The sequence below is a fragment of the Dromiciops gliroides genome, chromosome 1 (assembly GCF_019393635.1).
Source record: "Dromiciops gliroides isolate mDroGli1 chromosome 1, mDroGli1.pri, whole genome shotgun sequence".
In the NCBI taxonomy this organism is placed as follows: Eukaryota; Metazoa; Chordata; class Mammalia; order Microbiotheria; family Microbiotheriidae; genus Dromiciops; species Dromiciops gliroides.
In genome coordinates, this window is record NC_057861.1 from 337,092,750 (window position 1) to 337,115,787 (window position 23,038).

Consider the following 23,038-nt stretch of genomic DNA (forward strand, 5'->3'; position numbering starts at 1 on the left):
AGACAGTGTTTTTTTTTTGTTTGTTTTTTGCAGGGCAATGAGGGTTAAGTGACTTGCCCAGGGTCACACAGCTAGTAAGTGTCAAGTATCTGAGGCAAGATTTGAACTTAGTTCCTCCTGAATCCAGGATCAGTGCTTTATCCACTGCGCCACCTAGCTGCCCCGCAAACATTTTTTTAAAAATTTTGTCGGGGGCAGCTAGGTGGCGCAGTGAATAAAGCACTGGCCCTGGATTCAGGAGTACCTGAGTTCAAATCTTGCCTCAGATACTTGACACTTACTAGCTGTGTGACCCTGGGCAAGTCACTTAACCCCCATTGCCCTGCAAAAAAACCCCAAAACAAAAAACAAACAAACAAACAAAAAAACTTTGTCAGAGTTTCTGAAAAACAGTTTTGGAGAAACTTTGAAAAATGTTCACATTGCAATGAATCCAACTCATGTCAATGTATTTCACTTTTTACTAATGAAAAAAATTGGAGCAAACTTGGTATCATTAGAACTTCTTAATTCAGCTCTCTCCTCACCCATGATCCACAATCTGTGGACAGTATTGTCAGAGAAACACAATGAGGATTTAATATTAGGTGAGAGTTATATGAAGGTCTAGATCATTTCGGGTGGGCAATTCCTTTTGTTGGTAGTACCAGTAGAACTCTCTTCCCCAGACCCATTCTACCCCTCTTTTCCTCCCCTCCTATTATTTTTCTGTCCTGTTTTGGGAAAAGTTTTGTGCTGTTTTCCACAAGCTATATCCTTGATTAAAAAAAAACAACTGATCCCTACCTCCTAAAATGACTAAAATCTGACTTTTCCCAAAGGGTGCCATATTTCTTTCTTTCTTTCTTTCTTTTTTGGCCGGGCCATGGGGGTTAAGTGACTTGCCCAGGGTCACACAGCTAGTAAGTGTCAAGTGTCTGAGGCCAGATTTGAACTCAGGTTCTCCTGACTCCAGGGCCGGTGCTTTATACACTACGCCACCTAGCTGCCCTACAGGGTGCCATATTTCTTAACAACTGTGTCCTGGGGAGACCTTTCCTTCACCTACTTCCCTTGATTCTTGGAACAAAGAGAAATCTTCAGACTCCAGACCATTGATTTGTCACTATCATTCACCAAACGTTTCTCTTTTGAAGTTCCTATTGTATGATTGTGGGTCTTCTTTGGTTCTGATCTGTATTTTTCGGGATCTGGGTAAGGAGCACTGTATTATTCAAATAACTCACAAACTGCTGGAGAATATATGAAGGGTAACCTGGAGTGGGATGGGGTTTAAGAAGGAGGCAGCCTGAATTATGGAGAAGACTTTATTAGCTGAGGATGAAGGCTACGATCTAGGGCCCTGCCAAGGTCTAATGCCTGAAGACTTTTGAGCCTTGGGGGGGGGGGGTCAGGATGACAGAGATGCCCACTCCAGCCATATTTGGCTAGATCCTGGCCTAGACTTCCATCTCTCAGTCTTTTTTAATAGAGCTTCATATTCTAGGCCTCCCTGGATTCCTCCTACTCCCTGAGTCAGATGACTTCTATTTCCTGGACAGGTTTATTGGTCATTCTCTTTTCCTAGTGCTTACAGGCATCAGACTGTCTGTGTGAACAGTGGCTGTCAAAATGCATGTACTGCAGGTTCATCCTGGATTCCTTATTTCTCGGAGCTGTACTTCCCTCTCCCCCACCCCTTGCCTAAGTAGTTATTAGGGAGCTAGACTATTTGGCTTCCATTCACTCCGACATCTTGAGGAAAAGTCCATCCATGATTTTATCTCCCTCACCCTCACCTTTCTCTCAGATATCTATTGACCTCTAAGACATCTCCACCTTCCTCATTCACTTCAGCATCTCACTTATAGTCTTCTTTTCCATCTCATCCACTGCCATAATCTTGTTCTGATGACTCTTCCAGTACTCTGACCCCATAGTTTGACTCTCAACTGTAATGAACTCCACTCCTCTACTTCACTTCAGCTACCCCCAAACATGCTGTAGTTGCTCAATTGCAACTGTTATGTCTCAAAGATCTTATACTAGGAAACTCTCCTCTCTGATTACAATTTCTTGTCCTTCTTTCATCTTTCTCCTACTAACCCCTATTCTTCATTCATATTGGAGTCCCCAGTCCCATGATTCTTCTTCATTTTCCCAGTCTATCCATTTTGTTAAACTTGCCTCTATACCTAATTTAGAGCCCATGACAATTCTGATGATGCACTTGATAGTGTCCTAACATCCCTTGACTTTTAGCTGGGTCCACTCTACCAACCCTGGGGAACCCTTGACCCTTTTACCCATTTTCTCCTCTTTCTCCTGTTCTGCTAGAGAAAACGATGGTGAATTCATCATTATCTATTCACGCTGTTTGATCTTCCTTGGATCCTCATTGCCTCTCAGTAAATCTTTTATTCATCTCATAGCAACTACTCAACAAATTCTCTTTAGTAGTTGTTCCCAATCTTTCAAGCACTCAACCCCATCTCTTTCCTCAGGAGATAACATCATAGATTGAGAAAATACAGCTTCTAAGATTTGTGGTTCCTCAGTTCCCTTCCTTAGCAATTCCAAATTTCTTCCTTCACCTTGTCATCCATGAAATCCTCCTTTCCTTTGTCTCAGAGATCCCTTCAAGCTTGATACCACCCCTTGAAGTATCTTACTCCATTAATTTTGCCCCTTCTTATATGCATCTTTTTTTTAAAGTGAGGCAATTGGGGTTAAGTGACTTGCCCAGGGTCACACAGCTAGTAAGTGTTAAGTGTCTGAGGCTGGATTTGAACTCAGGTCCTCCTGAATCCAGGGCTGGTGTTCTATCCACTGTGCCACCTAGCTGTCCTTATATGCATCTTTAATATTTACTTCTATGTTGAACTTTTTTCTTCTGCCTACAACTATGTTTAGGCTTCCTTCTCTTACTTCAAAAGCTTTGTGAGTTCACCAATCACATTCCTTTCACTGATGTAAATCAAAACATACCCAGGATTTTTCAAATTGTCTCATGAGTTGTTAGTGGACAGCTCTGAATCTACAATCCCCAGCAGCCCATTGAAATTGTCTTTGAGCACTTGAAGGTGCTCCAGAGGGTACAACTAGGAGCAAAGGGTACAAGTTGTAAAAGGAAAATTTAGGCATCATTTAAAAAAAGTTTTCTAAAAAATGTGTTATTTTTCAGTCATATTTGACTCTTTGTGACCCCACTGGGGGTTGTCATGGCAAGGTTTGCCATTTCCTTCTCCAGGTCATTTTACTGATGAGGAAACTGAGGCAAACAGGGTTAAGTGACTCTCTCAGGGTTACACAGATAGTAAGTGACTGAGGACAGATTTAAACTCAGGAAGAAGACTCCAGGCCCAACACTCTTTCCACTGTGCCACCTCTAAATTGACAATCCCCAGCAGTCAAGTGAAATTGTCTAAAAATTTTGAAGGCCTTTCATGTAAAAAAGAGATTAGATTTATTTTGCTTAGCTCCAATAGGTACAAGTAGGAGTAAGGGGTACAAGTTGTAAGAGGAAAATTTACACATCATTTAAGGAAAAATTTTCTTAAAATTAGAGCTATCCAAATGTGGAACTGGTTGCCTTGGGAGGTGGTAGGTTCCCCCTCCTTCACTGGAGGCTTTGAAGCAAAGACTGGATGATAATTTCTCAAGTACAGCCACAAAAGGAAAAAAAAAACAGTCAATGAGAAATGTGACTTAAGTTCTAATCTCAGCAAAAGGTAGAAGGCAAAGAGAAGTCTACATAGAGGAGTCAGTTAGTTTCTTTCACATTCCATTGTGGCTATGGGTCCTTTTACTTCCTCCTACCCTGAAAGACTGAATCACAGAGATGGAAAGTATCTCAGAAGCCTTCAACTTCAACTCACATCTGAACCAAAACCTCCTCTACATTGTACTTGTTCCAAAGTAGTTTTGTCTCACCAGGGCATAACCCAGCCTTCTCAGGTCAAAGAGAGGACCATTCTATGAAATGAAACAGTTCCAAGTTCTGCTTTCTAGAGCTTATTCAAAAGTGTCTGACTGAGGTTTTCTCTGGAGTTGCCATGAAGGGAAGTACTGAACTAGGAAGGTTGGCTGTGACACTGCCCATCCTCTAAGGCCCAATTCAAATCTTGCCTGCTTCTTAGTCAAAAATGGTCTCTTTTCTGAATTCCTTTTTTTGGCAGGGAGGGGCTGGGCTGGGCAATGAAGGTTAAGTGACTTGCCCAGGGTCACACAGCTAGTAAGTGCCAAGTGTCTGAGGCTGGATTTAAACTCAGGTCCTCCTGAAACCAGGGCTAGTACTCTATCCACTGTGCCACCTAGCTGCCTCTCTCTTCTGAATTCTTGCTATGCTTTATCCCTCATGTCCTTATGGGATTGAGTTCCATTTTGTGTTGTATTGGTTTGCATCGCCCACAGTGGTGTGGAGGTGAGGCTGGGTTCTTGAAGGTTATGCCAATGGAATGTAAGCCCCTTCTGGAAGGTTCACAGTATGAGCTACTGATGAACTGTGCATCTGTTCTTTAAGGACCCGACTAGCTAGATGCACAGTGGCTTATTTACCAAAACATTGCTGTTGCTGTTCATCCTTCATTTCAGAAGAGGACCAATGATATCATGAGGGTGATATCTTTTTGTTTTTGTTTTTGTTTTTTTTGTGGGGCAGTGGGAGTTAAGTGACTTGCCCATGGTCACACAGCCAGTAAGTGTCAAGTGTCTGAGGTCGGATTTGAACTCAGGTACTCCTGAATCCAAGGCTGGTGCTTTATCCACTGCAACACCCAGCTGCCCCCCCCACCCCCCATGAGGGTAATATCTTGACTTATGCATGAATTGGATTGAAGCTGAGGCAGAGTTGCATCAAGTTATCAGCTTCCTGAGTCATTGAAGTCCAATGGTAGGACAAAAGTAAAAAAGACTAGCAATGGCTCAGGATTCAGTGGATGACCTTGGCATCTTGTATGTCTGACCACGCTCTAAGTGCTCCATGGCACCTGCTTCAGCTGCCTTCATAGTCATTGGGACAAATTTGTTCTCATCTGCCCACTCCACTGGCAGAAGCCTTCACATGCTTGGGGTGGATATTCCCCAGACTCACTGAAGGGTTTGGGGCCTGTCAGTTACCCTCAACCTGGTTTAGCTCGTCTGCTGAGATGTTGTTGTTTGTTTTTTTTTTTTAAAGAGGGTGTGACTTCTGTGCATGCTATGGCTTCTTGTAGTCACAGGTGAGAGTTGGATGACATATGGACACCAAAGGTGGATGGGCAGCCCTGAAAAGGGCTTGGCAAGCCCTCACACCACAGGTGTTAGTCCTCCCTGAACACCCCGTACCTCCCCATATACCTGAACATTAGTCACTAAGGAAGAGATTTTATTGCCACAACTCAGGACACCATTTGCCAAAGTGTGAAGGCACCGCTATCTGTATCAGCTACAGGAATAACTAGAGAAGTGGAACCACAGCACTTTTGATGCATTGAGCAATCATGTTTCTTATTTCCCTTACTAGCTTATAAACTCTCTGAGAACAGGGAGCACACTTTTTCTTGTAATCTTTGCATCTATCCTTGTACGATTTGTTTCATAGAGTAAGTGCTCAAGTAATTGTTTGTTGAATGAATAAATGCATATTTACCCATCTGTTCCATCTCAGTTACCAGTCCTTCTAGTCCTATATATGTCTTACTCCTAGCCCTTCTATGTGATTCGCCTCTCTTGTCCCCTCTCCATGTTCTAAGTTGCTGTTCCAAATAGGTGTTCTATCTTCCTGTCCCATAGCTATATCCTTTGGTTTCTATTTTCATCCTCTTCTTCCTCCAAGCAGCTAGAGTGTCATGGCAAGAGCTTGGGACTTGGAGACACAAGATCTGAGTTTGAATCTTGGCTGTGCTATTTACTAGCTCAGTAACCTTGGGTAAGTTACTTCTACCATTTATCCATTAAACTTTTTTCATCCTTAAAAAGAAGTTGATACCTCAATTCAATGGGTTGTAGTGCGGATAAAATGAGATAATGTATATGGAACGTTTTGTACATGGTTGAATTTATAAATATATATATATATTATATATATGTGTGTGTGTGTATTTTAGTATGTATAAACACACACACACATACACACACACACACACACACACACACACACACACACACATACACACACACAAATCCTGACTGAGAATTTCCTTGGTGTAGGGTGTGAAGAACCAGTGAAGAACTTGCAATGCCAATCCAATAGTTCTTGAGCCTTGCCTTAGAAGTCAAGTGATTCATCCATAAAGCCAGTATGTGTGACTTAGAACCTGAACCTGCGTCTTTCTGACTCAAAGGCCAGTGCTCTATTCTCTATGTCACTCTACCTTTCAAAGTTTATATAAAGCTATGTAAATCTTATCCACTACCTCAAGGATAGAAACAATGCTGTTTCTTCTCTGTAGTCTCAGCATCATCTAGCACAAAGAAATACATTGGTCATATCTATCTATATCTATATATCAATCATTATGTATTTTGAGTGAATTGCCTCTTTGTCAAGAAGCAGGAGAGGCATTTCATAGGCTCTTTCAAGTATCACTCTATAATCACATCTTTCAGTACCTGGGATCTAGTATGTCTAAGTCAGGTGTTTTGAACTTATGAAGTACAGATGAAGCTGTTCTTACTATCTTGTTACTTTCCTTGGCTTTCATCTACCTAGTGAGTATTTTTTTCTCCTTTCCAGTCAAAAAGATATTCCTTTCAGCTGAAGAAATGCAAAATATGTATTGAGTGATTCTGCCTTCTCTCCACTATCCATTATCATTGTCTCATCCACACAAACAGAAGTCCTATTCCTTCTCCTTCCAATCTCTTTTTGTTTTTGAAGCCTTTAAAAAAAATCTTTAGCATAGTAAACCTTAGCTCATTCTGGATTTTAGAACTCCTGGTGGTATTATTATGGAGATGCCTCTCTTTTGTATTCATACATCATTACCTCTCCATGCTTCTATCTTCAAAGCATGTCTGCTTGGGGCAGCTAGGTGGCGCAGTGGATAAAGCACTGGCCTTGGATTCAGGAGGACCTGAGTTCAAATCTAGCCTCAGACACTTGACACTAGCTGTGTGATCCTGGGCAAGTCACTTAACCCTCATTGCCCCACAAAACAAAACAAAAAAAGCATGTCTATTTGAAATCTGAATTGGTTGACATATGTGTTACCAGCTCATCCTTTTTAGACAAATCCATTTTTCTTCCTTACTGGAATGGTTTCTGTTTGCATCTACAAAATTCCAAATTTGAGAGCTTCTTTCTTAGGCCATGGAATTCTGCCTCTCTTGAATCCCTTTGGTAGATCTTCTCAAATCTAAAATACAACTTTCTTCTCCTTTCTCTATCATGAATTCTAAAAATAAAGAGTCATTTACCCCTCAGTTTTCCATTTTTCTTGTTCCTCCTATTTGGTTAGTATCAGGACCAGAAGAGCAATTCCTCTTATCTTGAATTGTCCACCATTTGAAAGATGAAACTATCATTAAGGCAAGGCATGGCAAGAATGTCAAGGCAAGAATGCTATTACAGAAGCACTGCTCCTGTAATAGAACTTAGAATTGATGCAGCCATTCCAGAAAGCATTTGGAATTGTGTCTCAGAAATTACTAAACTGTGAATTCCCTTTAACCCATAAAGCCTACTATTAAGCCCATAGCTCAAAGAGATCAAAGATGGAAGAAAAGGTCCCGTATGCACAAAAATATTGATTTCTCTTTTGTGGTGGCAAAGAACTGGAAATTAAAAAGGTGCCCATCAAGTGGGGGATGGCTGAACAAATTATGGTATAAGGATATATAATGGAATACTATTGTGCTATAATAAATAATGAAGGAGATGAGAAATCTCCCTGAGAAACTGAAAAGACTTGTATGAACTATTGGAGAATGAAGCATGCAGAACCAGGAGAAAAACTTATAAAGACATTATAAAGACAACTCTGAAAGCCAAGCAACCAAACAATTCCCCTAGAAAAGTCACTCACTGAAAGACAATTTATTAGCTGTTACCAAAAAAGGATCTATCCTTTCATTTTGAACTTATGGCATTCATAAAAGCAGAGTTTTTTGCTTCAAGTTGCTTTGTGACTCTGGGCAAGTCACTTAACCCTATTGGTCTCAGTTCCTCATCTATAAAATGTGCTGGAGAAGGAAGTTGCAAACCATTTCACTATCTTTGCCAAGAAAACCCTAAATGGGGTCATAAAGAGTCAGATACAACTGAAACAACTTAAGAACAACAAAGGTATTATGTAAGTTGTTCTTTTAGCCTGAGTTTTTTCACTTTGTATCACTTCATATATGTATTCTTATGTTTCCTTATTTTTTATATTCATCATTCTTTATGGTATAGTAATATACCATTACATACATATGGCACAATTTTTTCATCCATTCATGAGTTTTGTGGCATACATTTTGTTCCCATCTTTTTGTCATTGCAGATCATGTTGCTTTGAATAGTTTTGTGCATGTGGATTTTATCTTGCTGTCAAAAACCTCTGGGATATAGTCCCATGGGATATAGTCTGTTATGAATAATTTAGTAGCTTCTCACATAATTTTAAATTATTTTCTAAAGTTGTTGAACAAATTCAGAGGTACACAAACATTAAATTATGATGCCTGTGTTCCCATGGTCCCTCCAACAATCATTTTTCCTAACTTTTCTCCTCTTTGCTAGTTTGGTGGGTGGTAGGTGATGTTGTAGGGTTGTTCTACTTTTCATTTTCTGGCCATTAGTGTTTAAATTTTTTTTTGATAGTTTGTAACTCTTTGTAAACAGTTTGTTCATGTACTTCTTGCACTTGTACATGGGAGAGTGACTATTAATCTTAGAGATTTGTGTTTGGATGGCAGAGATCTTTAAAGCAAATATTTTGTCTTTTATTCTAATTTTAGCTGCATTGACTTTTACTTAATCAAAAAAATTTGTAATTTTATGTATTTGAGATCACTGATTTTACATTTTATGATCTCTTCTCTCTCATGTCTAATTAAATATTTTTCCATTTGCCATCACTATGAAAGAAGTAACTTTCCATTCTCCTTTAAGGGTTTTAAAAATATATATAACATTTTATTTTTGGATCATTCAGTCATCTATTAAGAAATAAGAAGATAATCAAAACATATAATCTATCTATCATCTATCACCTAATGTCTATTCAGCTTTCCTACCAATTTTGCCAAATAAAGAATCACTTTGTAATTGTATTCTTGGGTTTATTAAATACCAGACTGCTATTTGTATTTGTTCCTAGCTCTTGTTCACCCAATCTATTCCAATGATTTACTAATTTTTGCCTGATAGTTTTGATAATTCTCCTTTTCAGTGTATTTTCAGATCAGATAGCACTAAGGTCCTCTTCTCCCGACTTCTCTCTACTGTTTCTTTTCTTTTCTTTTTTTTTTGTGAGGCAATTGGGGTTAAGTGACTTTCCCAGGGTCACACAGCTAGTAAATGTTTAAAGTGTCTGAGGCCAGATTTGAACTCAGGTACTCCTGAATCCAGGGCCAGTGCTCTATCCACTGCACCACCTAGCTGCCCCTCTGTTTCTTTTCTTTTCTTTTCTTTTCTTTTCTTTTCTTTTCTTTTCTTTTCTTTTCTTTTTGTGGGGCAATGGGGGTTAAGTGACTTGCCCAGGGTCACACACCTAGTAAGTGTCAAGTGTCTGAGGCTGGATTTGAACTCAGGTCTTCCTGAATCCAGGGCTGGTGCTTTATCCATTGCGCCACCTAGCTGCCCTGATCTTTTTTCCCTTTAAATGAAATTTGCCATTATTTTACCTAATTTGAATATAGAGTCTACTAGTATCCCCTTGTGGTAATTTGATTGGTATAGTAAGTATATAGAGAAATTGGGTACTATTGCATTTTGTTATTTTAAATGGAATTTCCCTTTTGGGTTTTGTTAATGATATACTGAAAAGCTGATGATTATTGTGGATTTGCTAAAAATAATTGGATTTTATTGTTCTTCATTCTCCAAGGTTCTTTAACAAAACCATCATAGTGTCTGCAAATAGAGAACATTTAGCTTCTTCTTTGCCTGTTTATCCCCTAAGTTCTTTCTCTTGTCTATTACTCTAGCTTACATTTCAAGACCTATGTCAAATAGTAGTAGATCATTTGTAGGGAGGAGACTGGTTACTTGTGAATTTGGCTCTGACATTAATTCCTCACAGTGGGTAAATATTGCACCACAGAGAGTGGTATGCATCTGTAAATCCCTTACAATTTTGTTCTCAGTTGCACAGCTTAGGACTGTTAAAAACAAGATTAAGTGGAAGGAAACCATATTCATGAGCTGTCCAGCAAAATTTCCACTCTTTGAAGTAATGAGAATAAGCTTTAAACCCCAGGGATAATATAATAGAGGAGTCAAGCTTGATGTTATCACAGAAGATATTATGATCATTTATTTAGTATATTCTACAATTTTATACACCGACAAAGTTCCATTAATTCTAACTTATATCATATAGTACTAATTCTTAGTTGTGAAGGAAGGAGAATATCTTCCTCTCCCAATTACATCTGGTTAGTATTTAACTAGTTGGGTAGTTATTTTATCCTAAAAGCCAAGAGTGCTCTTGTTTGATATATTAGAATTTGGCCATTGGTTATAGCATTGGTTTTGGTGACTATGCTCCACTACTGACCTGTATTCTCCGGAGCAGCCTATGTCTGCTCCATTGTTAAAATCATGTTCCTAGCTGCTCAGTTGCTCCCAGTTATTTACTCTCCTAGCCCACCCTTGTCTGACTCACAATCCCTTTTAGGGCGTGACTGCCATGGCTACCCACAAAGCCCCAGTAGCTGTATGGGGCTTGTAAATGCAGGTGCTTCCAGTTAATGAATTAAGGAATGTGTTAAAGATAATTTACCTGAGTTCTGTTCCCTACCCCCTTTCCAGAAAGGAGAATTGTTCACAGGGATTCTTGTCATTAGTAGCAAATTAATATTACCATTCCTTACCAATTATAGAAAAACAATGAAGTGATTATTTTATCTTGTAAAAATAAGACTGTCAAAGGATTGTGCTTGTTGTGTTACTAAAAAAGTCAGAATTGATGACCTATAGTTTAGTAAATGGTTTTCACATCTGTGGTATCATTCCATTTTTAGCGAAGGCAAAACAAAACCAATTATTTGAACCACCAGGTCTTGTGACTTTTAGGCATCCACAGAAGTCTAGCTAATTATATCTCATTTTGGTGTTTAGGGCATCCTGCAAGGTTCTCAGAAGTGGCGCCCCAGAGGGAATGCTCTGACAGGTTCTACCAGACTAGAAGGGCTTCAAGTACAGTCCAAGCCACAGCCTTTTTGCTATCTGAGGGCCAGCATTCCCAAACTGAACTCATCTTTCTTCCCAAATGATACCCTTTCCCTAATTTCCATGTTACTGTCAAGGATATCACTATCCTTCCAATCACTGGGCTTATAAACTAGGTGTCATCTTCAATTCCTCATTCTCTCACCTCCCTACTATGTACATTCTGTTGTCAAATTTATCATATCTACCCTTACAGCACTTCTGACATTGCCACCACCTTGGTACAGACCCCCTTCAACTCACATCTGGACTATGATTGTGGTAGCTTGCTGGTTGGTCTCCCTGCCTCAGTTCCCTCCCCACTTCAATCCATCCTCCATTTAGCTGTCAAAGTGATCTTCCTGAAGTGTAGGTCTGACCAAGTCATATCCCTATTCTATAAACTCCAGTGACTCCTTTTATTCTTTGTGTACCTTATACCCCTACCAGTGTTCTTGGATCTAGTGACACTGGCCTCCTTGCTGTTCCTCAAACAAGACACTCCATTTTCTGATTCCCGGCATTTTTCCTGGCTGTCTTCCATGCCTGGAATGTTCTTGTTCATCCTTGCCTCCTGGCTTCCTTCAAGTTTCAGCTAATGTCCTACCTTCTGCAGAAACCTATTCTGGTCCTCCTTAATCTTAGTGCCTTTCTTTTGAGACTACCCTCAATTTATCCAGTTTATATCTTGTTTGTACATGTTTACATGTTATCTCTACCTTTAAACTATAAGCTCCTTTAGAGTCCAGTCTATTTTTTGCTTTTCTTTATATCCCCCAAAATGCCTGGCCTATAGTAGTTACTTAAAATGCTTGTTGACTTGACTGACAACCTTGCTCAGCACAGAGAAGCTCAACACCAGGAGGCAGACCATTTGGCAATTTATTATTTGGCCTTAACATCTCAGGGGGAAAAAATAACTAAATCTGTAAGTAGTCTATAAACTATTGCCTATGAGCAGATTCTTGAAGCTTAAATGATTTGTATTTACACATTTTTCACTAAGTGAGATTATCATTGCTTTCTCCTTCATAAATGAGATATTTGGATTTGCCCTATCCCACTAGAAGATTGTAAACTCAGTGAGAGTAGGGATTGTATCTTGCTGATCCCAGTAAAAAGAATGCTGGATTTGGCATCACCTTGTTTTTTCTATTACACCATTCTAATGAATATATGTTTGCAAAAGGCTTTGCAAACACTGAAGTTCTAAATCTATATGTACATATGTACATATATGAAGACATATATGCACACGTATATATTTTTATTTAGCATGCAGATGAGTAAGATGAGTGACTATTTCATTCCCCTGATCAATACAAACTCCTCAGCTAGAAAAATAAGTCTTTCACAATCTGGCTCCAGTCTAGCTTTCTCAAGCTTACAATCCACAGTTCCCTTTCATGAGCTCTAGGTTTTGAACAAACCGGCTTACTTGTAGTTCTTGTGAGTTTGATATTCCATCTCCTATCATCTGTACTATGGCATAGACCATCCCCCATGCCTAGAATGTAGTTTGTCCTTAACCTGTGCATTTTATAATCCCTAGATTCCTGCAAGGCTCAGCTTAATCACTACCTCTCACAGGAAGCCTTTCCTTTCTCCAGCCCATGCCAGATTGTTAGTTCTTTCCCTTTCCTCTTTAGCTTTCTATATGGTGTATCCTTCAGTTAAATAGATTAATTCAAAGGTGGTTGAATGTTGGACTCAAAAACTAATAGACAGGGGCAGCCAGGTGGCAAAGTGGATAGAGCACCAGCCCTGGATTCAGGAGGACCTGAGTTCAAATCTAGCCTCAGACACTTAACACTTACTAGCTGTGTGACCCTGGGAAAGTCACTTAACCCCAATTGCCTCACCAAAAACAAAACAAAAACAACAACAAAAAAATAATGCCTCAAAAACTAATAGACAAATGTCAATTTGGCAGGAAGTCTCTGGAAGACTGTCCTAGGCATCTGGGTTTGGCCCCATACTGCGTAATATTTTTATCAATGACTTGGATAAATTTGTATCAATGGATAAATATTTTATCAGTCAGATAAATTGGATACTATTTTTGTCAATGGCTTGGATAAAGGTATAGTGGGCAAGATTTTCCAATTTGATGACGAAAGAAAACTAAGATAGGAAATTAACACAGTGGCTAACAGAGTCAGGATCTACAAAGGTACTGACAAACTAGGGCATGGGGCTCAATCTAACAAGATATTCAATAGAAATATATGAACAGTCTTACACTTTGATTCAAAAAATCACATTCTTAAGTATAAGATGGAGAATGCATCTTTTTAAAGAGAAAATTCCCTGAAAAAGATTAAGTGATCTTCAAACTTTATATGAATCAGCAGTATGATGGAGGGCAGCCAAAAACTAATGGGATCTTTGGGCTACACTAAGAAATGTGTAGATTCCAGGACTAAGGAGGTGATAATCCTTCTTTACCCTGCCATGGTCAGATCATGATTGCAGAATTGTATTCAGTTCTGGGGCCACAGTTTGGGAAGGATACTGATAAACTAGAGAGCATCTAGAAGAAAGGAAAGTAGGATGATGAAGTGCCTTGCACCCATGTCATAGAAAGCTAAGTTGAAGGAACTCTGGGTGTTTTTTCCTGGAGCAGAAAAGTCTTAGGGGAGTGGGGTGGGGGCAAGACAATGATGTTCTGATATTTGAAGGGATGCCTTATGGAAGAGGAATGAGACTTGGTCTGTTTGGGCCCAGAAGGCTATTGCTGTTCATCCTTTGTTCATCAGGAGGACCAATGACATCACATTTTGGTGTTTAGGGCATCCTGCAAGGTTCTCAGAAGTGGTGCCCCAGAGGGAATGCTCTGACAGGTTCTACCAGACTAGAAGGGCTTCAAGTACAGTTCAAGCCACAGCCTGTTTGCTATCTGAGGGCCAGAATTCCCAAACTGAACTCATCATTCTTCCCAAATGATACCGTGATATCACAAGCATAATGTATTGACTTTCACCTAAATTGGATTTGAGTGAGGCAGAGCTGCAAAAAGTCATCAGACTTGCTCTCTCCTCCAATGTCATCAGAGTCCAGTGGCAAGACAAAGATCAAGAAGACTGCCAATGGCCCAATATACAGTCTTTCCTAGGTCTCAGTTGGTCTGAGGTCATGTCCTAAGGCCTTGTAATGATTAGAATGACGCCACCTGCTGGAGACTGATTGCAGAAAAGCTCCCCCATGAGGTGAAAGTCTTTGAGGGCAAGACCATGCATCTTTTCTTTGGCGTCAGGAAGTGACGTTTGCTTGTGGGAGGAAGAAGGGGGAGCCTGGTGTTCTGACTCATGCTTTCCTGTGGACTCTGGCAGAGAGCGGAGCTAGAAATGTGCTCTCCCTTTAATAGATAGATGAATGTAGGCCTTTCTCTCTCTTTACCAAATTCTTATTCTCCTTAATAAATGCTTAAAAGTCTAACTCTTGCTAAAGCTTATAATTTATTGGTGACCACTCATTAGATATTTTAGACAGACTAGATAGAATTTTAGCCTTAACAGGCTGGATAAGAATTGAGACAAAAGATAAACCAGTTTGCCATCACAACCATACCAATCTGGGAATGGAAGACTCTTAGAGTTTCTTGCCAGAACTTAAAACAACTGCTATTTACACTCATTCTAAACCATCAATGCGTAAATGATGAGCCATAGAGGTCTGAGGTAGGCCTATTATTGGTCATTCAGTGAGAAAGCCAGAATGATTTGGGTTTAAAGGCATAGTCAAGGAGATCCATTTAAAACACAATGGCCTTGGGGGCAGCTACGTGCTGCAATGGATAAAGCACCAGCCCTGGATTCAGGAGGACCTGCGTTCAAATCCAGCCTCAGACACTTGACACTTACTAGCTGTGTGACCCTGGGCAAGCCACCTAACTCCCATTGCCCCGCAAACAAAACAAAATAAAAACCATGATGGCCTTTGCAAAAAACCCTATTTTTCAGAGCTATATTGTAAGAAGTCAGAAATGAAAACTGTGCTGGACAAAAATAAACTCAACTTTTTGAAAAAAAAAATATGAAGGAGGAGGAGACGGCAATCAGCATTTCTCAAAGTTTGTTTAAATTGGCATGTTGGGTCCCCAGAGGGAGCTACTACTACTCTCAGATAAGATGTCAGATAAGACAGTTAATACAAAACTTTCTCCTAAGAACCTGGTTTACTCCTTCCCATAACTACACACAGCATCCATAGGAGAAGTAGACTTAAACTTAGACCATAAAGCAGTGAGGCACCTCTCAGAAGGCAGAGTTAGAAACTATGTAAGGGAGGTACAGAGGCAAATTTGGACTTGCTGTCAGGAAAACATTTCCTTAGGGCTGCCTCAAGACATGGTAGATTCATGTAAAGGCTAGATGAGTGTCTCTTGGGTATACTACAGTGAAGATTACTTAGGGATATGGGTTGGACTAGCTGGCTACTGAGGTTCTCTTACAATTCTCAAATTTTGTGATTTTATTCTTCTAGAATATAAGCTCTTTGAGGAAAGCAGCTTATTCACTTTTCTTTTTGTGTCTTCAACTCCTAGCACAGGGCCTGGCACACTTAATAAATGCCAATTAGATTTTGTTTGGATAGACAGGATAATGGGTTGGCCACAAAGCTAAAATGGCAGTAAATGCCTGAGAAAAGCTTATAATCTAAAACAAACATCAGCACTGGCAACCAGAGAAAGATGTGCAGATAGACCTAAAACCTCATAAATATTTAACATATATGCATTAAATAGGCACTTACATTTTATGGGCATTTATTTAGGAGGCATTTGCTAAGCAGATCTAATGCACTAAATTAAAAAAAAAATTATCAGGCTTCAGTTTTTGACACATTTATTCCCAGTTTCTAGAAGCCTGATAATGAAAATACCATAGTTAAATTTAAAGCATATGCCTTGATACATGAAAAATTCACCAGCCTCAGAGACAGAACATCAGTTTGTTATAGGGCCTAGAACCCCGGAAGTTCTCTGGGGTACATCAAAGAACCTTCTCCTTGAGAAAATAAAGGACAGACACATCTAAAGAGATGAGTGGAACCAGATTGGACTAAGCTAGCTCCGGGACCCCCACCCTTCATCCCAGTCTCCCTCACCCCTGGGGAGATAAGATTAGGTGTGGCTGCTGCCTTTGTGTTGGGAGGAGGAGAGAGAGATGTCTTGAGAGATCTGCAGCCACCCCTCACCCAACTTCTCCAGCCACTACCAGTGGGGGATGGTCCTCCCTCAATAGGGGAACTTTCCACCATCAGTCCTCTATAAAAGTGTCTGCCTGTCTCCTGTTTGAGGAGATTGGTATCTCAGAGCCACGCTTTGTGCCATGCCTTTCTCCCCATGAGAAGTCCAAGGATTTCTCTTTTGCTTTCCCTTCCCCAGCCCCTAAATACACTACTATCTTATTCTAATTGCTTTTGTGTGCAAGAGGGTGTAATTCTTTAAAGAGAAATTCCTAAGGACCCCAAACCCCTACCCCGACCCCAAATCCCCTACTCTATTTTCCCTATGACAAGCTGAACTATTGATAATTTCACAGAAAATAAATATATTTTATTTTTATGGATTTCTATCCTTAGAGGTTATTTTGATAACATTTTTGGGTGTGTGTGAGGGAATTATAATTCTGTGAAATTTGAGTAAGTATTGGTAGTTGCTTTTACTTTTAGGGGATTAAAAATCAGCCAATTTTATTTAAACACTTACCTTCCTATACATAAAGCTTGCAAGTTAGGTCTTTTTTTCTCTTCATTCAATAGGCCACTCTTAAAATGAAAGAAAAGATTTGTTACCTTTGACTTTTCTCCTACTTCATGTTATTGACCTTTGAGAAATGGGATACAAAAAACATTGACCTAAAGGATAATTATTTAGCAAGAAAAAATAGCTGTTCTATATTAAGTAATGAGCCAAATCTTAATTTATTTCCTCCCTTGTGGAGTGGATGGGGGTGTGGGTCTAGGTGTGGGTGTGTATTCGTGTCCGGAGGGGTGATGGGAGTGGGGGAGAAGGAAGGGGAAGAGAGGTGGGTGTGGTGAAGGCACAGAGCATATGTATCTGTATTTCCCCAAATAAAACTTGGGTTGTTAGGAAGGTACCCTGTCATTAGTGAATTATGTATTCTCCTGGGAAATGATCATACTTTACAGAGATTATGTCTTGTCTTGTTTAGGCAAAGATGATTAAGGTAAAAAAGCATCAGGGCGTCATTGATATAACTTATAAGGCCACCATGAAAGACAGGCCTTAACCACTAGTTTCAATGGTATAAACAAAAAACAAACATTCTGTAGTCTTTAGAACCAAATAAAAGTGTTGGTTTGTGATTTGAACAGTATATGTGTGTGTGTGTGTGTGTGTGTATAAACACACATAGGTATATACACATGTATGTATATATGTGGGTATGCATATAAAACATATGTGTGCTTATTCATATATGTGTATACATACCAAACACTCTACATACACATACACACAAAACACATTGTAGTCAATGAAATTGTTAGCCTATTACACACAGGTGGCTATGTAATGCTTGAGTTGATTTTAGGAGTCACATCTAGGGGGAGGTTCCAGAAAATAATGTTAAGCAGGTGAGGTTTGTTTTTGGATTACCCGAGATTTACCAATGAATCTAACTCCCTGCATTCTGGGCCCCTGCACATTGATGAAGGGGCGTGCACACTCTGAAGTTCAGGTGAGATTTAGGACAGGTCAGGTCTTTGGGTTTGATATTTGGGAATTTTAGTTGTGTGGTTTTTGTCTTCTAGTTTATACCTGGAGCAACAACACTGTGTTGGCATTGTGATAAAATAATGGGATTTAGCAGATACTCAAAGGGGTTGAAGAAAAACAATAGAAACATCATAATATTTCAAGTGACTGATGCTAAAGCTTCTAATTTAAGGCAACCACACATTTAGGTTTTAAACATCACAGTTTGGTGACCACGAAGGGATTGCTGAACGCCTCAATCTTCTGATCTTTTCTATAAAACAAGTTGGGTAAGAAGTTTTATGTTTGTAAGGTTCTCTTATTTTCATTGATTTTATGTTCCTGTCCCTTTAAATTTTCAACTGGGTTTCTTATAGCCTGGCATACTGCATGGGCTGTATATATTGCTCAAGTGTGGGAATACTCATCTCCCATCATTTCTCTGTTCTTTTATGGTAACCCCCATAATTAAATTCTTTCCCAGCTGATTACCAGTATCTGAACCAGGCTGGAACTCTAGACTAGATAGGCCTTTTCTTAACTTTCTGAATTCCATGTGAATACCTGTATGCTTTAATAAATGAGGAATACATGCAAGAGCAGACATTCAACTGTCACATGAGGGGAGACATGCATGAAGTCAAGGTACAAGTGTAAATTAATTCTATAAGTACTATTTTTACTAAGCTTAAAAAAGTTATCATTTGGAAATATTACACATTGTAACTTATATTCTGAGTCAAAGCAAATTCACATTTTTTGTGATCATTATTATCCTCAAACATGATGGATGGACAGAAACACCCCTCTGGCTAACTAATATCACTCCAAACTGGCTTGAAGAAAATTGTGTTGAGGATGCTAAACAAAAACTTGTTATCATTCTTTCTTTTTCTTGTAAACATATTAAGTTTTAGAGAATGTTTGAATTTTTGTTCTATTGTCTGACTCAGTTTCCTCCAATATGTTCTGGGATGTATATATTGCTCAAGGGGATGTGAAGTCTGGGATCTATTACCAAGAGCTTTGTGGGTGTTGGAAATAAATCAGGAAAACTGGACTCTGGTCTGGAGTCATCATGAAAACTAGACTCTTGTCTGGACTCTGGTTGTCTCTGGACTCATTTCTTTAGCTGCTGAACTGCTGGATTTTTACTAATCCTTAGCAAAGTATTGTCAATGATCAAATTAAACAGTGAGAGTTCTTAAAAATATAACTCATACTCAAACTTTATATATATATATCATATTACATTCCCCTCCTTTACATAGTACAGAGTTGAGGCAGTTATGCAATCTATAACACTCCTTACCACCATGTGTCTGGATCAAGGCCAAATTTAGTAATGTATCCATGATGACACCTGAAAATGTTATGGAAAGTTTATCATACCACATCTCGTGGTTCCGAGACATCCAGCAATTGTGCTAGGCCACAGGTGGATGGATTCTGTCCATGCCATCAGATTGAGTGAAAGAAAAAGAAAACAAGTTAAACTAGGTGCATGTGTTGGAGCTTCCATGACACCAGGCTACTTTAGGAGGGAGAGAGGAAGAAACTGGACTATGTCCAGCAATTGTGGTCTACATAGTCACCATCATAAGCAAACCATGGACTTACATGTACCTGTCTCTCCTCATGTTGTACATATATTCTCTCCAGGGCCTGCATCAAGCTCATTGTAAGAGCAATTAGTCTCTGAAATGATAAGTTTCCATAATTCATAAATCTTATATTAATTGCACAAAAGACAATATGATGGTAAAAATGCATGTTATGCTGCATAACTGAGATTATACTTGTAATATATACAATAATTTCAAACCATACCCAGAGTACACATAGTCACAATGACATATAAATGATAAATGAATGTAAATGGCTGATAATATTAGACATTATTACATAATCTTCTTTTAGCAAGTAAACCACATCATCTTGTACATGAATTCTCTATCTAGTATGACAATAACAGATATTTAAAGTGATAATCAATTTATCAAAAAGAAATAAAACTTCAATCAGCAAGACTCAATATTCAATATGTTAATTGATAAACCAAGCAATAGGGTTCAATAACCCCTTTTAAAAAAAATTGTCCTCCCCTAAAAGGGGAGGTCCTTCAAAAACTGCCTATGAAGAGAAGTTTTCTCCTTCTGACATCAGTAGCATATGTAACTTCAGGGCGGGCCAGGTGTGGCCCCTCCCAAATGACTTAGCCAAATATAATTTTACCACACAGTGAAACCAAAGATCAATTGAAAATGACTGGAAGTTTTCATCCCACCCATTTCATTCACCAGCATCCACACATCAACCCCCAAAAAGACTTCCATTCCATGACTACACCCAGAAGACATCCCAAGCATCATCTGAGAAAAGACTTCCAAAAACTTAATTATTTTTTACTGTTTCATCAAGGAAACACCCCGTGTTTCTTGAAGAAACAAAGGGGGAAATGTGATAAAATAATGGGATTTACCCCGCACCCTCTCCTGATGCCAGGGGTGCAGCAAGGCTGCTAGTTGGCTCTCCAGGCCTCTTCAGGCAGCTGTCATTTCCAATGTGCACTGGGACACAAAGAAGGCGGATGAGAAGAGATTACACAGTGAAAAGGTGGCCTGAAGCTCCTATTTTGTTAGTCTTCCCGAGGTTCCATTTTATAAGCAAATTCAACGTTTACTACCTTTTTACTGTACGATTTCCAAAGCGTTTCTTGCTCCCTTCCTTTCTCCCTTCCCCTACCCCAAATGTTTAATTAAAATATTTGCTCGTAAAAAAAAAAATTATGGGATTTAGCAGATACTCAAAGGGGTTGAAGAAAAACAAGAGAAACTTTATCATCATTATATTTCAACAGACTGGTGCTAAAACTTCTAATTTAAGGCGACCACACATTTAGATTTTAAACATCACAGCATGCAACAATGTAACAAACAACTTAACCTTTATGAAGTGACTTCTATCTGCAAAACACTATGTTATGTCCTAGGGAAGATAGAGTCTTTAGATAAGAAATGGTCCCTGCCTCGTGAAGCTTACAGTCCAAAAGAAGGAAATGACATATATATATATATATATATATATATATATATATATATATATATATATATATATATATATATATATATATATATATATGTAGTGTATGGCAGTGTCACGTGATACTGTTGGTGTTTTTTAACCACATCCTTCCCATTCTATGGGGTTTTTATTCTGTTAGTCTACTAGGTAACTTCTTATATTATGTCTTTTAGATGTGGCACTTGGGTGGCTTGGTACACAAGAGCAGATTCAGTTGTCTGGTCCCATCTGAGGGCAAGGCTGAGGGTGAGGGGTGATGGGAGGCTAATTAGAGTGTATCAGTCTACGTGCCTGCTACGAGAGGGCAGGAAATACAATAGACAAGAGCAATGGCTGTGGAGCCTGGAAGAAGTGGGTTCAGATCCTGCTTTGGGTACCTACTATCTGAGTGACTTTGGGCAAGTGACTTAACCTCTATGGGCCTCAATATGAGGCCCTTGCCTGTTCTAGATCTCTGGTTCCATGAACTCAATGATGAATCTGCAAAGTGGGAGGAAGTTTCTAAAAATCTGATTTTCAGGAATAGGTCTGATAATGTTAATCTCCTCAAAAATCTTCAGTGGCTTGCTACTTGTCTATAGAATAAAGTTACAAATTCCTTAACCTTCCATTTAAGGCTGCCACCAGTCTAGCTCTGGTCTACCCTTCTGACTGTGCTTCACATTATTCCCTTTCAAACACTGTACCATTCTGGATTAATTGGACACTCCTACAACTCAATATGTTGTCCTCTGACTCTATGCATTTGCATAAATTATTCCATGCACATTCCCTAGAGAAAAGGTAGGAAGATAAAATAGCTCTTTTGTTCTGCCCACGGTTAGTGAACAAGCATGCCTCCAATAAGAATTAGAGAGATGCAGTGTGTTTCACTTCATTGAAGGGCTTAGAAGAGAGGTTAAACAACCACTTGTCAGGAATGTTTTTAAGGTACTGGTTGGCCTAGAAGATGATCACTGATCTCCTTTCTAATTCTGAGATTATGACTTTGTGAAATATTTTTGTAAATCCCCACATGTCAATAATTTGTCCTGTGGCTCTAATCACCATTCCCTGCCATTTCTATGTCTAAAACACTTTTCTCTTGACACTATTCCTCTGTATGTGTTGTTTTCTCCTATTAGAAAGTAAGCTCCTTGAGGGCAGGGACTGTCTTCTTGCTTGTCTTTGTGTTTCAGGAGAAGTCAGTGGTTAGCACATAGTAAGCTGTCATAAAAGCTTTTTCTATGCATTCACTCACAAAACATTCTGTAGGGGCATTCTAGTTCTTCTACTATGTAACTACTGTCCAGGCTCATGTGTAGCCATTTATTTCTTCCAGATGCCTCATCATCATATGTTCAACGGCAAAGTCACAAAGCTCTAACTTTAGGGGTAAGAAGAGGTCCATATGAATATTCCCAGGAATTTGTAGTGAAATCAAGTTTGGGTTAGGGAGCATGTGCACCCAACACCATATGGTGTGTCTATATATTCCATTATAAATGGCATTTCTATATAACACATATGTGTGTATGCTTATCTTTATGTGTATATCAGTAGTCCTACTAGTTGTTGGGAGTTCATACACTGAGGCATTTGAGGCAGTCAAATCATTGTCCTTTTTGGCCAGGTCAAAATCATACTTAAGAAGAAAATACTCCTAAGAATTGAAGAATGCCCATTCCCATGTGGAGGGCATAATTGAGAATGGAAGGGGGCAGCTAGGTGGCACAGTGGATAGAGCACCTGCCCTGGAGTCAGGAGGACCTGAGTTCAAATCCAGCCTCAGACACTTAACACTTACTAGCTGTGTGACCTTGGGCAAGTCACTCAACCCCAATTGCCTCACTAAAAAAAAAAAAGAGAGAGAGAGAGAATGGAAGCTCACTATAACAGTGGAAGTATCCAAATTACATCAAATTATGCTGCTT

At 39.3% G+C, this 23,038-nt stretch overlaps 1 protein-coding gene across 1 annotated transcript in view; it reads right to left on the bottom strand.

Annotated features, from left to right (window-relative positions):
• The window catches only part of LOC122748873 (palmitoyltransferase ZDHHC11-like), a 141,524-nt gene that overhangs the window by 5,995 nt on the left and 112,491 nt on the right, over positions 1 to 23,038 (bottom strand). Inside the window, exon 9 of the mRNA XM_043994894.1 lies at positions 17,031 to 17,089. Coding sequence (XP_043850829.1) covers positions 17,031 to 17,089 — 59 coding nt within the window. The remainder of the gene's footprint in view (positions 1 to 17,030; positions 17,090 to 23,038) is intronic.